Genomic DNA, 12,794 nt, shown 5'->3' on the forward strand with positions numbered 1-12,794 from the left:
CCAGACACACAACTATCCTGCCACCATGCAAGAAATATACAAAAAAATAAGGGATGGGGAGGGTACACCCCAAATTAATCTTTGGGCCAATTCACATCATGTACCAAGGGAGAGTAGCCTCCACAAAATCCAATTCTTCTGGTCTAATGCTTCACTGATCCAGGCAGTCATTCTCATTTATAGCATTCCTGATGCAAATAGCTACAGTATACCAAAAGGTGTGTGCCACACAGTAACTTTGGGCCAGCCCAAATCATAGCTCAAAGTTCCATGGGAATGTCTTCTGTGAGTGGCAACCCATGGCATATGGTCCAGTTCTTCATTTAGACACAGGACCCTGCCAAACACAAAGGTCTATACCCAGTGGGTTTGATGTAACTTCTTTTTCTGAAGACAGAAAGTCAGGTTGGCATATGGAACACATTTACAGATTCCACAGATGCTGTCTAATAGTGGCAGAAGCAGCAACTTATTCATGCCATTACCACAGTGCTACTTGAAAGGTTTGTAGTACCTTTGTGTAACAAAACCAGCAGATTAAGTCAATGAAGGAAAGCAGGAACCGCTGGGTTCATATAACAAGACAACCCATTAAGTCAAGGAGGTCACAATTCCTAGATATTATTCCAATAAACAAATAGTTTTCACTATTTGTACACTCTCAGGAAAGATCTTATTGGGGAAAGATATTTCAGAAGGATCTGAAGTCACAAAGTCCTGCAAACTTGGTTTATGAAATAAAAGATAGATCTGGATGGCAAACAAAAGGGACAACTTTTGGCCCAGCTCAGTAAAGCAAGAATATTATATACTACAACTACAAAAACATACAGGTGCCTATGCACCTGCTAACATGCCATTCTTAATTAAAGTGCTCTTTCATACCATGAAGAAAACTGAAAAAACAATTCAGGTGAATTTTTCAATTTAAAAAGAGTAATATTATTAGCATCATATGATATAAATTCACTCTTTAAAGTATAAGTGAAACAACACAGCTTCCACCTAAAGTTATCTAACGAAGCCTTCTTTTTTTCCAAATTTTATTATTTTCTCTACAATCAAACACTAAAACAGCAATTATTTATGACATTGGACATACTGGGTTGACATCTTACTCTTTTTAACAATCAATAACCATATTCAATTCTACGCATAGTCCTGTTTCTCCAACCAATTAAAAAAAGCGAACTAACCAAGACATCTGAAATTTTATTTGGATGCTATTACCACTGGTGCTAACAGTGGGTCAATTATTCATGTGATTTTTCAGAAACAGTATTTTGCAATAACAATAACAGCAAATAACAATTATTTTATAGCAAACCATCTCCATGTTTCAAAAGATGGCACAGAATTTCTTACTAAAACGTAAACATCCATGTTACATTACTACATGCTCAATTTAAATTTGCCATCTAAATCTGTTAGGACCTTGATGAAAACAAAATTTTGTAAGAATAAACATATATTTTGAAACAAGAGTGGGAAGAAGGATTTGCATCAGGAAATGCTTAGAGACAATTACAGCATGAACATGGCCACTTTGATGATTTTAACACAAAGTGCACAACTGGGCTAAAAATTCTGTATTGATCATTTTACTAAACACTTTACGTGAAGAAAAACTCTATTTTGAACCAAAAGCTTGCTCCTAATCTGGCCAGAAAAGTATAATAGAACCCTAATTAATGTTCATAGATATGAGAATATGCATTTCTGAACTATTCGCTACCATCAGTAATAAGGTATATCATGCAATTGTTGCCTCCAGACACTAAGTATATACATTGCAACAACCACTGCAATACTGCTAGGATATACAAGTTATTCATTTTCTAAAGTTCACAAGAAAAGTCTGCTTCTCATATCTGCAGGAAAAAATGTAAACAAATAGAATTGATTTTTTAATTGGAATTGACATTTTTTATTATTCCTTTTCAGAAAGAACATGTTGTAAAACTTGAATTAAATAAAATAAGGCATTGCCAATTAATGGAGACCTGAAGTAAAGAACTGTGCTGCCAGTTCCACATGCTCAAAGCCACTTCCTATGGCAGATTGCAAACTATTTAGTTAACAGCTCAGCAGGCTAGAAAAGAGCTTATTATGCATGGCAGGGGTGTGAACCACATATTTATTTATTTATTTATTTATTTATTAAAATATTTTTATGCTGCCCCATTCGCTGAAGCCTCGGGGCGGCTTACAACAATTAATTAAAATAATTATAATCATTAAATTAAAAAAATATAAACATTAGATTAAAATACAAAAATACAATATGAAATAAGCCGCCCTGGCCAGATAAAATCCAATAATATTAACAGTTAAAATGCCGCTTAAATAAAAAGATCTTCGCCTGGCGCCAAAAAACAAATAACGACGGCGCCAGGCGGACCTCTCTGGGGAGCGCATTTCATAACTTAGGCGCCACCGCAGAGAAAGCCCTCCTCCGAGTACCCACCCTCCTAATTTCTTTCACGGAGTGTTCCCAGAGAAGGGCCTCTCCCGCCGATCTCAAGGGGCGGCTGGGCATATATGGATGTAAGCGCTCCTTCAGGTAACCAGGACCCAAGCCGTTTAGGGCTTTATAGGTCATCACATCTGAAGGGTCATAACTCCCACCAACCTTAGTTAGCATAGTCAAGGAGAAAGGTTTCAGTTCAACAGTATTTGAACAGTTGAATTTGAAGTATGGCCCTCAAATTAAAAATTCCCAATGCATATGCCCCAGCTCTAATATGTGCCTAAATTATCCCTTTGCATCATACCAAAATCTGCTAACCTGGAAATGTTTCACAGTAAGTTTCACACCTGTTTTCCTGCTGAAAAATAATCGAAAACATTTGCCTAACATCCTATCATCAATAATCGTTGCCAATGCAGAGTGGTATGTTTCAGCTAAAAGATAATCTAACTTGAAAAGTAAATAATCAATTTCAATTTCTCTGAAGTTCGACAGTGTGCTGATCCATACTTAGGCATGTGCAATCAGGCTAGGAGAAGCAGGCATTCCTGCCCCTTCTCTTCCCAACAGGTTCTTCATTCCCATGAAAAGGCTACAAATAGGGTTGTGGAATCCTGCTGAATGAGGTAGGCTGTGATGATGCAGTGAATGGAAAGGAAAAAAGCATCTGGATTCCCCCACCCCACTCCAGCCAGACCTGCCCCATTATTCACAGTCCACCAATCCATCATAAAGCATTTTCTGGAGATATAGGGCCTGCTATGGGGAAGTACACTTCTTGACAGCTCTATTTCACATACTTAATTCTGCTCTGAACGCTGTATTTACTAATTTAAACTATGTAATTTGTATTCAAAACAAGGTTGACCTAATTCAGCTATTTTCACTACACAGGAAGCAGATAGTATCCATAGGTACAGCATTTAGGGAACAATCCAACAAAGCTTCCTCTCTTTAATAACAGAAGAATCCAAAACCAAGCATATTTGATGACACAAGTTACAAGGGCAGAACTAACCACTCCCTCATGGATTTGTCTACATACCGGGCTAATGGGGCTATTTACCAGATCCCCCTGCCTTCATACACTAGGCAGGTGGTGAAAGAAAAGAATTTTTAATTTGGGACAATGAAATTTGGGATCCTGACTTTGGATCACTATCCCCAGGGAGGTATGTCCACCTTTACCTGTCACTTTTTATGTTCACAGCTGGATTGGACTGATTCAGTACACCTACATAATTGGATCAGCCTCAAATTATGATAGCTTTCTAGTCACTCAAAAATGGGAGTTAATTTTTGGGAATTTATTTATTTATTTTTATTTTTACCCTGTCCCATTAGCCAAACATTTCCCCAAGAGGCTTACAACATGATCCCTGCATGATCTCCAACCCACTCAAGCTCCCACCCTAAAATTTAATCTCCAGCTTTACAAATTGTCTCATAATTGACTTACATATTCCCATTAGAATTTGTTACAAAATTGAGTAATTGTCAGATTTTATATTGTCAGGAATATCAGTTTTTAATTTCTGCCCCAGCAGCTCTCAATGCATATTATGATTTATCTGCCTTGCAATATGAGAAGCTAATTCAAATATATCTACAGAATTCCTCTGGCATTCCAACTCAAGAACGTTATAAACAGCAGATTTTGGGAACTATACCATTCCTTGCTTCCTGCCTGCCCTGTCATACCGTTTTAACCTTTAAATGAAGATTTCTAGGGAACTTGAAAGCCTGTTCACTATTTTGTAACACATTTGCTGGCCCTAATAAAAGGCATTTCTCCACTTTGGAATTTTTTTCCCCAACAGAGCTACCTATGTTTCTTCTGACTAAGTAGCTACTCTATTGATTAATATAGCAGTATTTAGTTTTTCAACAGTGCAATCAACATACAGGACCAGTTGACAAAAAGCAACAAACCATTTATTAAACCCCGAGTTGTTGTGAATGAGTCATGTGAATGAGAATGTGTGCCAGTTCATGCTGCTCAATTTCCCCCACTGCCAGGTGTAGGGTTGGGGAGGGGAAAGTGGTTGGAAACCTTGGTTATCTGTGAAACAAGGCCAAAGTATGTTACCACTTACTTGTATTACATCTGATTAAATATAATTTTACTGACAATGCAAATTAATTCTTTTTACTTTTTGGTCCTACAATGAGGAAGAGCCTTTAAAATCTATCTATTCTCACAATTACTTCTGATTTATTTTTACACATGCAAAGTTATGAAATCTCAACAATTAAATATTAATTTTAAAGGCTTACCTGCTATTTGTGCCAGCTTATCATGAACTTTGTATAGGCTGTTCATAAGAATTGAATTGTTTGCCTAGAAATTTAAGAAGCAGGGTTAACCAATTTTGATTGGAGCATGTAACCCTCCCCCAAAATTATTTAAAACATTCACAGTTTGAAATTAACATGGTTCTAGTGGAAGCCGCCTACTTTAGAAGTATAACTCCTATGCTTTCAGGACCAATTCCCACTTCTCATTTATATTTGTCTACAGCACACCTCTATAACATGGAAACTGTGGAAAATGCACATGCTCTTTCCTAATTATCTGGATTAGATTATGTACTTTCACACAGATCCTATTCTCACTATTCCAAGACTGGCTCAAGAACCATATAATTGATATGAAGTATGGATCTTGTTTGAATAGCTGATTATGTTTAGAAACCTTCATCTTATAATGTATAATCTATCTTACCAAAACCTGTGAAATCTCAACAGTGAACTCTTTTAGTTAAAGTAACGAACTAAAATTATTGGCAATTGAAAGCAAAATTAGCAAAAGCAAGTGGGTGCTCTTTGCTTCTAGAAAAGTTGTCGGAATTGCTAAGGTCTCCCAAGTAAATATTTTCAGAACCTGCTTTGCATCAAACAAGGATCTCCTCAGTTCACCTATTTTCTTTCATCATCCTAGGATTTCTGTAGAATCTTAAAGTATAACAAAATTCTTAGCAGAAATTCACACCAAACAATGCTTTCCAAAGAAGTTGATACATATTGTCAACGAATAGCATGAAGCATGCAGAACTCTTACAGTTAGACTACCTAAGACGTAGGCCAATAACACATTTATAGTATTAGGAAGTTAAGGTCAATAATTTAATGAACAGACTCCCAATATGAATATTAAGAATATACTTACTTCTACACCAATTTTGTCAGGGAACCGTTTTTTATCTATTAACAGGAGAAAAAAAGGAAATTGACTTAATACTGTTCAATGCCATTACTACTTAAAATAAAGTTACAGAAATGAGCTAAACCATCAGGTTTAGTGCAGCATCTATTTACATCAATGGTGGACAGAAGATAGATGTGATGTATTGGTAAATCTCTGTAAAATATCAAGTAGATCTGTAAGACTTTCTTATTCTCAAATGTTTTCACAGCAGCTATGAAGTGAAGGAAGTGTAATGGGAGGAAAGAAAAAGGAGTTTATTTGTGTGTGAAGACTGTAAGCACAGTTCACAATTCCGATACTGTAAACAAATGCTTGGTTTGATCCTTGTGCTCAAAGCCACCAAGTTCCTTAATGCTACTACTGCCTAGCTTCCCTGTGCCGCTATTTTAAAGCTGACATCAGTTGGTAGACCTTGAGATTCTAGGAAAAACAAAGTAAATCCCAGAAGTTCTGGTTTATGTTACTGCACATATTTTATCAGGCATTCCATAGAAACACTTAAAATGTAATCCTAAAATGCACAACTTTGGATGAAGTACAAGAAAAAATGTAGTAAAAATACATTAAGTGAAAACGCAGCCAACATACCTTACATATGGAATGAGGGTACTCTGCCAAATATAAACTTCAGGATAAACCTGGGTTTGCTTAGTGCTAAGTCTAATTGTCTTATAAGTGATCAGTGTAAGCAATAAATCTCTGAATATAATAGGATTCAGGGTAGGACCATATACTGGACACAGTCAGGCATACAATTTCCAATTCTCCAAGCCATCTCAGAGAAAGGAACACAGCACATGGTTTATATGCGAAAGGCTCCGGATGCAATGCCTTGAAAGTTTTCTGTCTGAAACCTTGGAAAGTCAATACCAGTCAGTGAGTACATAGTACCAGCACAGAGAGATCAAAGGTCCACCTAGCTCAACGTCATATACTCTTAAGCCTTGCACTTGCACTCTCAGCTTCCAGGAGATGATAGTTGCCTATTGGTTTCATAAAACTTTAGCTTACAACTACACCTTAATCTACAACCTATGTTTTGAGAAACTCCTCCAAAACTGGATCAACTGACATAATGAAAGATATGGATTGCTTCACTGGAAATGTGTTATCTGAATTCAGTCCTCGAATGAAACACTGTGCTACTGTCAAAATAACAGTACCATGTGGATTCACAAAGATAGCATGCACAGGAGAGTACTGTACCAAGCAGTAAATGTTTATTGAGCAATCAAGCTACTCTTGGTAGAAGAAGGGTGAGGAAAAGTACAGCGTAATGACCTCAGGAAACAAAGTTGTACCGCACATTATTGGAAGAGGAAGGAGAAGGAATTTAATATTTGGCTGCTGTTTTCAGTGATAGCCCAGTGCTCATTGATTCAGACATAACAGCAAGCCCATAGTTTGACACATGTCCATATCCTGATTAGATGTAACCTTTATGCCAGTTTTTTAAATTCATGTATCACATCAAACTAAGGTATCTTTGATGACGCTAGCTATGTGATAGGAGTGAAGAGGAGAAACAAAACACAAATGTCAGGACATGACTCATTTCCACTCCATTAGACATTGACTTATTGTGTCTGCACTGGGCCATTCCATTATATGTTTAGGTATAAACATAAAAATGAAGTTGTAATACAATTTGTGTGAGTCTGCAAACAAATGCATCCTACAGGTACCCTTGGAGGTAAATCCTCATTTGCCTCTGATTGTGTAAAACAGGAACACAGAAACTGACTTTCCCAAGGTCAGACCATCAGTTCATCTAGCTAAGCACTGTATAAGTTCTCCAGAGAAGAAGGTTTCCTAACCCTACTTAAAGATGCCACAGATCCAATTTCGGAACTTCTGCATGCAAAGCATGTACTTTAACTCAGCTATGGCTCTTCCCGCAACTGTTTTGATTGCTGCCTAGCATCTCAGAAATACAGTAAGTTCTCTTGTCCATCAGCATGTTTAACACAAATTGCAGTACTCAACTACTATACAGTTGGAAGTTAGAATGAAAAGATACTTATATCTGCTATTTTTGACACCAAGAAAACTTGGAAACTAACCACATAATATGAAACTCTCAAACACAATTCAGCTCTTAAAATTGAAACTGCATTTCCTTAATAAATGTGGCCTACAGTGAAAAGTCCATACTTATATATATGACTGTAATATTCCTCCATTGGATTTTTGTTATTTTAACTATTTGTTAACTTTATTTATGACAACCATAAGTTGCAATCATATATTAGCATTGTTGTTGTTAGTTGCGAAGCCATGTCCGACACATCGCGACCCCATGGACAACATTCCTCCAGGTCTTCCTGGCCTCCACTATGCCCCGGAATCCACTTAAGCTCACACCAACTGCTTCAGTGACTCCATCTAGCCACCTCACCCTCTGCCGTCCCCTTCTTCTTTTGTCATCTATTGTTCCCAGCATTAGGCTCTTCTCCAGGGAGTCCTTCCTTCTCATTAGCTGGCCAAAGTATTTGAGTTTCATCTTCAGTATCTGGCCTTCTAAAGAGCAGTCAGGGTTGATCTCCTCTAGGACTGACCAGTTTGATCACCTTGCGGTCCAAGGGACTCTCAGGAGTCTCCTCCAGCACCGCAACTCAAAGGCCTCAATCCTTCAGCACTCAGCCTTCCTTATGGTCCAGCTTTCACAGCCACACATTGCAACTGGGAAAACCATAGCCTTGACTGTACGCACTTTTGCTGGCAGGGTGATGTTTCTGCTTTTTAGTATGCTATCTAGATTTGCCATAGCTTTCCTCCCCAGCAGCAAGCGTTTTTTAATTTCTTGGCTGCAGTCCCTGTTTGCGGTGATCTTGGAGCCCAGGAAAATAAAATCTGTCACTACCTCCATTTCTTCCCCATCTATTTGCCAGGAAGTGAGAGGACCAGATAGCATTACCATATAACAAATTAATAAGGGGAGAAACCTTTCCTCAGGACCCTATACTGGGTCCATTTGCCAAACCAGCAGTCCAATTTGGTGGTTTGAAATTTTAAAAATCCAAATGCAACATAAGCACTAGATACCATTACAGATAAACCTTTAAAATATAGCCTAAGAACAAGTGCCACAACTCTGGAAAAATAATTTTTGTCACCAATTTCTTCCTCCACTTATTAATACAACTACCTCTGCTAAGTATTCTGAGTGCGGATTCATAAATTGTGAAATTAGTGGAAACCCAGCATTATAAAGCATGCACTCCCAGATGTAACTTTTCAAGTCTCTGTTAACAAGTACAGCTATACTTTTAATTTAAAAAATACAGTTCTAAAAATCTTTTATCAGCCTTTTTGGACTCAAAACCATATTTTAACCAAGTAATTAGGGCTTAATAAAAAGTGGTCAAACACAACACATAAGCTAGAAATATTATAATATTCAATGATCACTGTATTTGGCTAAATATGGCTTTATCTAAAGAATGGAAAAAAACAAATAACACTTTAGTTTCCAGATTTTAAATTATCTTATCTGTACTTTTCTGGTAAAAATAGTATTTTCAGAAGTTACCAATATTTTATCTATATAAGATAGAGAAACCAGCAAGTTCTGCTTTTTCCACTTCATCAAGGAAGGGACGCTGTGATATTGTCAACAATGAAGCAGAACACAAGAAATAAGAGCAACAAGATGAAAAGTATTTTTCAAAATCTTGCATCCATTCAAAATCACTGAATTCCAAGTAATAAGAAATTATTAAATATTAAAAATGCCTTATAATAGAAGGAAGGAGAATACTAGGTTTTTGTGTACACTCTCTTTTCTCTTGTATACCGAACACATTAAGACAGAGGTTTTATCCATTAAATAACACACCGCATCTACTAGAACACCAAGGAACAACTGTTTCTTCCTATTCAGGAATTCCTATTGCCAAATGCCTCCTCAACTGAAGTCAAACACGTTTCTTCTCACATCTATTTTTTCACTTCAACTGTCAGAATTCCTAGACAGATGAGCAACAGAGGCTACAATCCTCTACACAGCTACCCAGAATTAATCCCTATTAATCTTAAAAGGACTGATTTCTGAGTAGACATGCATAGAATTGCAGCTATATTACAGCACATGTTATATATGCACATGAAACTAAAGCACTATTCAGCTCTGAAAAGGTAACACAAATAAGAAGTGTCATTAGTTCCCTCCCTCCAAGCATCCTCACAAGAGCCAGTTCTGGCCTCTCAGTTCCAGACCTCCTCATGAAGAATGCTAAGGTCCACAGAAGGCTTTTATTCACATTCACTTGAACTCAAATAAACTGCTTTGTGCAGCTGGGAAATCTGATAAAGCAGGGATTCTGGACACATGAAGGCTTCTAGTCTCATTCAATCCTGAAAAGAAGCCCCCATGGCCTTCCCAGTTCAACATGAAGCAGTCATGAACTCTGGAACCAGGACTGGCATGTGCAGCTCCATCATTGCTCCTGTTCCATGTTCAGGCATAACTTGTATTTCAATGCCATTCCAGAATCCTAAAAAGAGTACATTCTAAAATTAAAATGGGCTTCTGAGTAACTTTACGCATTACAAATTTGTACATGGAAAACAGTTCAATGCCAGAACTGACAGGTTATAAAATGGTTCAAAATGCTATTATAATCTCTTTTATGCAATGTATCTCCTGCACGCAAGTTCTGTAATGTCTGAATTAGCCTGTTATATGCCAACAATTACTGGGGAAGAATATCTGCAAGTCAAACACCATTTCAAATTGGATTCATCTCCCAGAGCCATCACAAGACCTACAAGTCAAAAATTTTGGATTAGCTTTCCATTTTTAGACTTGGGACTATGCTTTTCTTAGAAATAAAATATACATAATTTGGTAGATAATAAGTGCACTAACTTCTACCCAAAGTCTTCATCAACCTTGACAGATGTATAATTAAAGTATAGACATGTTCCAATCAAGCATAAAAACTATACACAAACTATGGAATCTGGGATATAGGAAAGACCACGATGGTTTAAAGCTACTGTTCTTAATTCCACTGCTGAAACAGAAAAGCTGATTCTACATAAGCAAAAATTAAGAGTTCACCAGTCACAAAACAGTATTACTCAGATTTCACTTACCACTTGCGACATTTGTAGGATTCACACACAGACTTAAATAGCACAGCACGTATTAAGTCCAATTCTTAATACTTACTATCAACTCCCACATCCTCTGCTGCTCCTGAACCTCTCATTCTTAGGTAAGTGAGTCCCAGCATGAGAAAGAATAAGCATGCAGCAGTTAAGAGGAACATAGACAGGTAGTGAGCACTGAAGCCTCCTGTGGTAGATATTTCTTCTCTCTTGAATTGCTGAAGAAGATCTTCCTCTGGCTCAGAAAGCTTCTGTTTGTAGGTGTTTTTCAGATAGGTATGATTGGAACCTGTGTGGTTGGAGTGATTAATTCTAGTGGAGGCAGAAGTAGTAGCACCTGGAGAGAGACTGTTGGTTGCAGTATAGATCCTGGGTTCAGTACTGTAGCCACCAAGTGCACCAGTGAGGACATGATTATTGGCTGTTTTCCTGTTACCACCCAGAGAATCAGTCATTTTGCTACTGTCCAAGTCAGCCAGCAGTGGTGGAAGCAACAGCTGATGGGCTTTCTTAGAGGAGCTGCAGCGATATCTAGGGATAAGAGGACTTGACTCTAGAGGTTCACCATCTCTTTTAGCTGTTGCTGCTTCCTCTTCATCTTCCTCGCGACTTTCCCCGCTCTCCTTAATGTTTCCCCCGGCAGCCGCTGCAGCTGCCCCCACCCTGATGTTCACTGAGCCGCCGCGCCCCTGGCCTGCCTCCATCAAGCCATCGCCAGTTGCAGCACATTTACGGGCTGAGAACTGGGTACATTTGCTAAGGCTTTTTCTGGCCAGGTAGTGGCGAGCGAGCGAGTCCTCTTTCAATACCTGCTGCTTAGCCTCGGTCGACCCCACCGCCGTCTCCTCCTCCTCCTCCTCCTCCTCGGAGTCCGAATATTTGTCCCTCCTTGTCGCGCCGGTGTAGGAAAAGAACCTGTTCCCGTTCACTGCCCGGGTCTTATATCGCTCCCGATGCAGCTCTCCCTCCCTCCTCTCCTCCTCGTCGCCGTCATCCTCTTCGCCGTCGCCCGGCTCCCTCCCGCCCTCAGTCTGCTCCCGAGCCCCTGCCGTGACCGTCGCCTGTCTAGCCGTCGCCCCCCACCAGGCATTGGGCTTCCTCCGCGCCGGCGCCTCCGCCAAGGCGCTGTTATTGAGGCAGCCAGCGCCCAACGCTGCTGCAGGCCTCAGGTCCCGGCGTGAGCTTGAGCCCCGTTCCCTCCGGCTGCCGGCGGCGCCAGCCTGGCCCCTGGGACTGGCCTCCACATCCGACTCGTCAGAGCTAAAGCCCAGCAGGACTTTGCCGCCGCCGAAAGGAGCTGCGCGAGCCCGGCCGCCGCCGCCGCCGCCCGCGCCGGGCAAAGCGGAGAAGTCGGCGCTGGCCAGCCTGGCCCCCAAGCCGCCGCCGCCGCCGCCTCCTGCCCCTAGGTTATTGTTGTTACTGTTCCGGGTCTTGTTGGTGGCGACGCCGCGGGCCCCGCCAGCCCGCTCTTCCTCCCGTAGCTTCTTGAGCTTTTTCAGATAGACTGGCCGAGTGCTCTCCGTCACCGGCCCCGGGGAGAAGCCGAGTCGCCTCAGTTCGGAGAAAAGCTCCTCATCAGTGAGCTGCGCGGCGGCCGCCGCCATTTTCCTCCTTCAACCGCCGCCGCAGCCGCTTCCTACCCACGCGCCGAGCTCCCGTCTCCGCCCAGAGGCCGCAGCCTTAATGTTCTCGAATTAGAGTTCCGGTTCCCTGACTGCAGCGAGGGAAGAGATCCTCCATGTGCGGGGAGTTTTAAGTGCTGGGAATGCATAGAAATTTAGGCAACTCTGAGAGGGCAGTAATCACTCTCTAAACTACACACTCAACTGCTTACAACAAAGCTGGGCCGGATAAGATTTTGATTCCTCAAAGGATTGTATTCGCCCCTAATGAAAAAAGATGTTTAGCAGATTAGAAGGTTCAACCTGCTGCGTTTTTGTCTAATGTCTACGTTATAAATGCTGCTAATACAGTTTATATACAACCCTCAGCTTAGTTATA

General features: G+C 40.1%; 1 protein-coding gene across 1 annotated transcript in view; it reads right to left on the reverse strand.

Moving 5' to 3' along the window:
* The window catches only part of LEMD3 (LEM domain containing 3), a 30,346-nt gene extending 17,899 nt beyond the window's left edge, over nt 1–12,447 (reverse strand). The window contains exons 1-3 of the mRNA XM_044422938.1: nt 10,855–12,447; nt 5,640–5,674; nt 4,748–4,811 (exon numbers count right to left, since the gene is read on the reverse strand). Of these exons, the coding sequence (XP_044278873.1) occupies nt 4,748–4,811; nt 5,640–5,674; nt 10,855–12,397 (1,642 nt within the window). The 5' untranslated portion in view covers nt 12,398–12,447. The remainder of the gene's footprint in view (nt 1–4,747; nt 4,812–5,639; nt 5,675–10,854) is intronic.
* Nucleotides 12,448–12,794: the final 347 nt, after the last annotated feature.

Source organism: Varanus komodoensis, unplaced genomic scaffold (assembly GCF_004798865.1).
Source record: "Varanus komodoensis strain SLA01 unplaced genomic scaffold, ASM479886v1 scaffold13_1, whole genome shotgun sequence".
Taxonomy (NCBI): domain Eukaryota; kingdom Metazoa; phylum Chordata; class Lepidosauria; order Squamata; family Varanidae; genus Varanus; species Varanus komodoensis.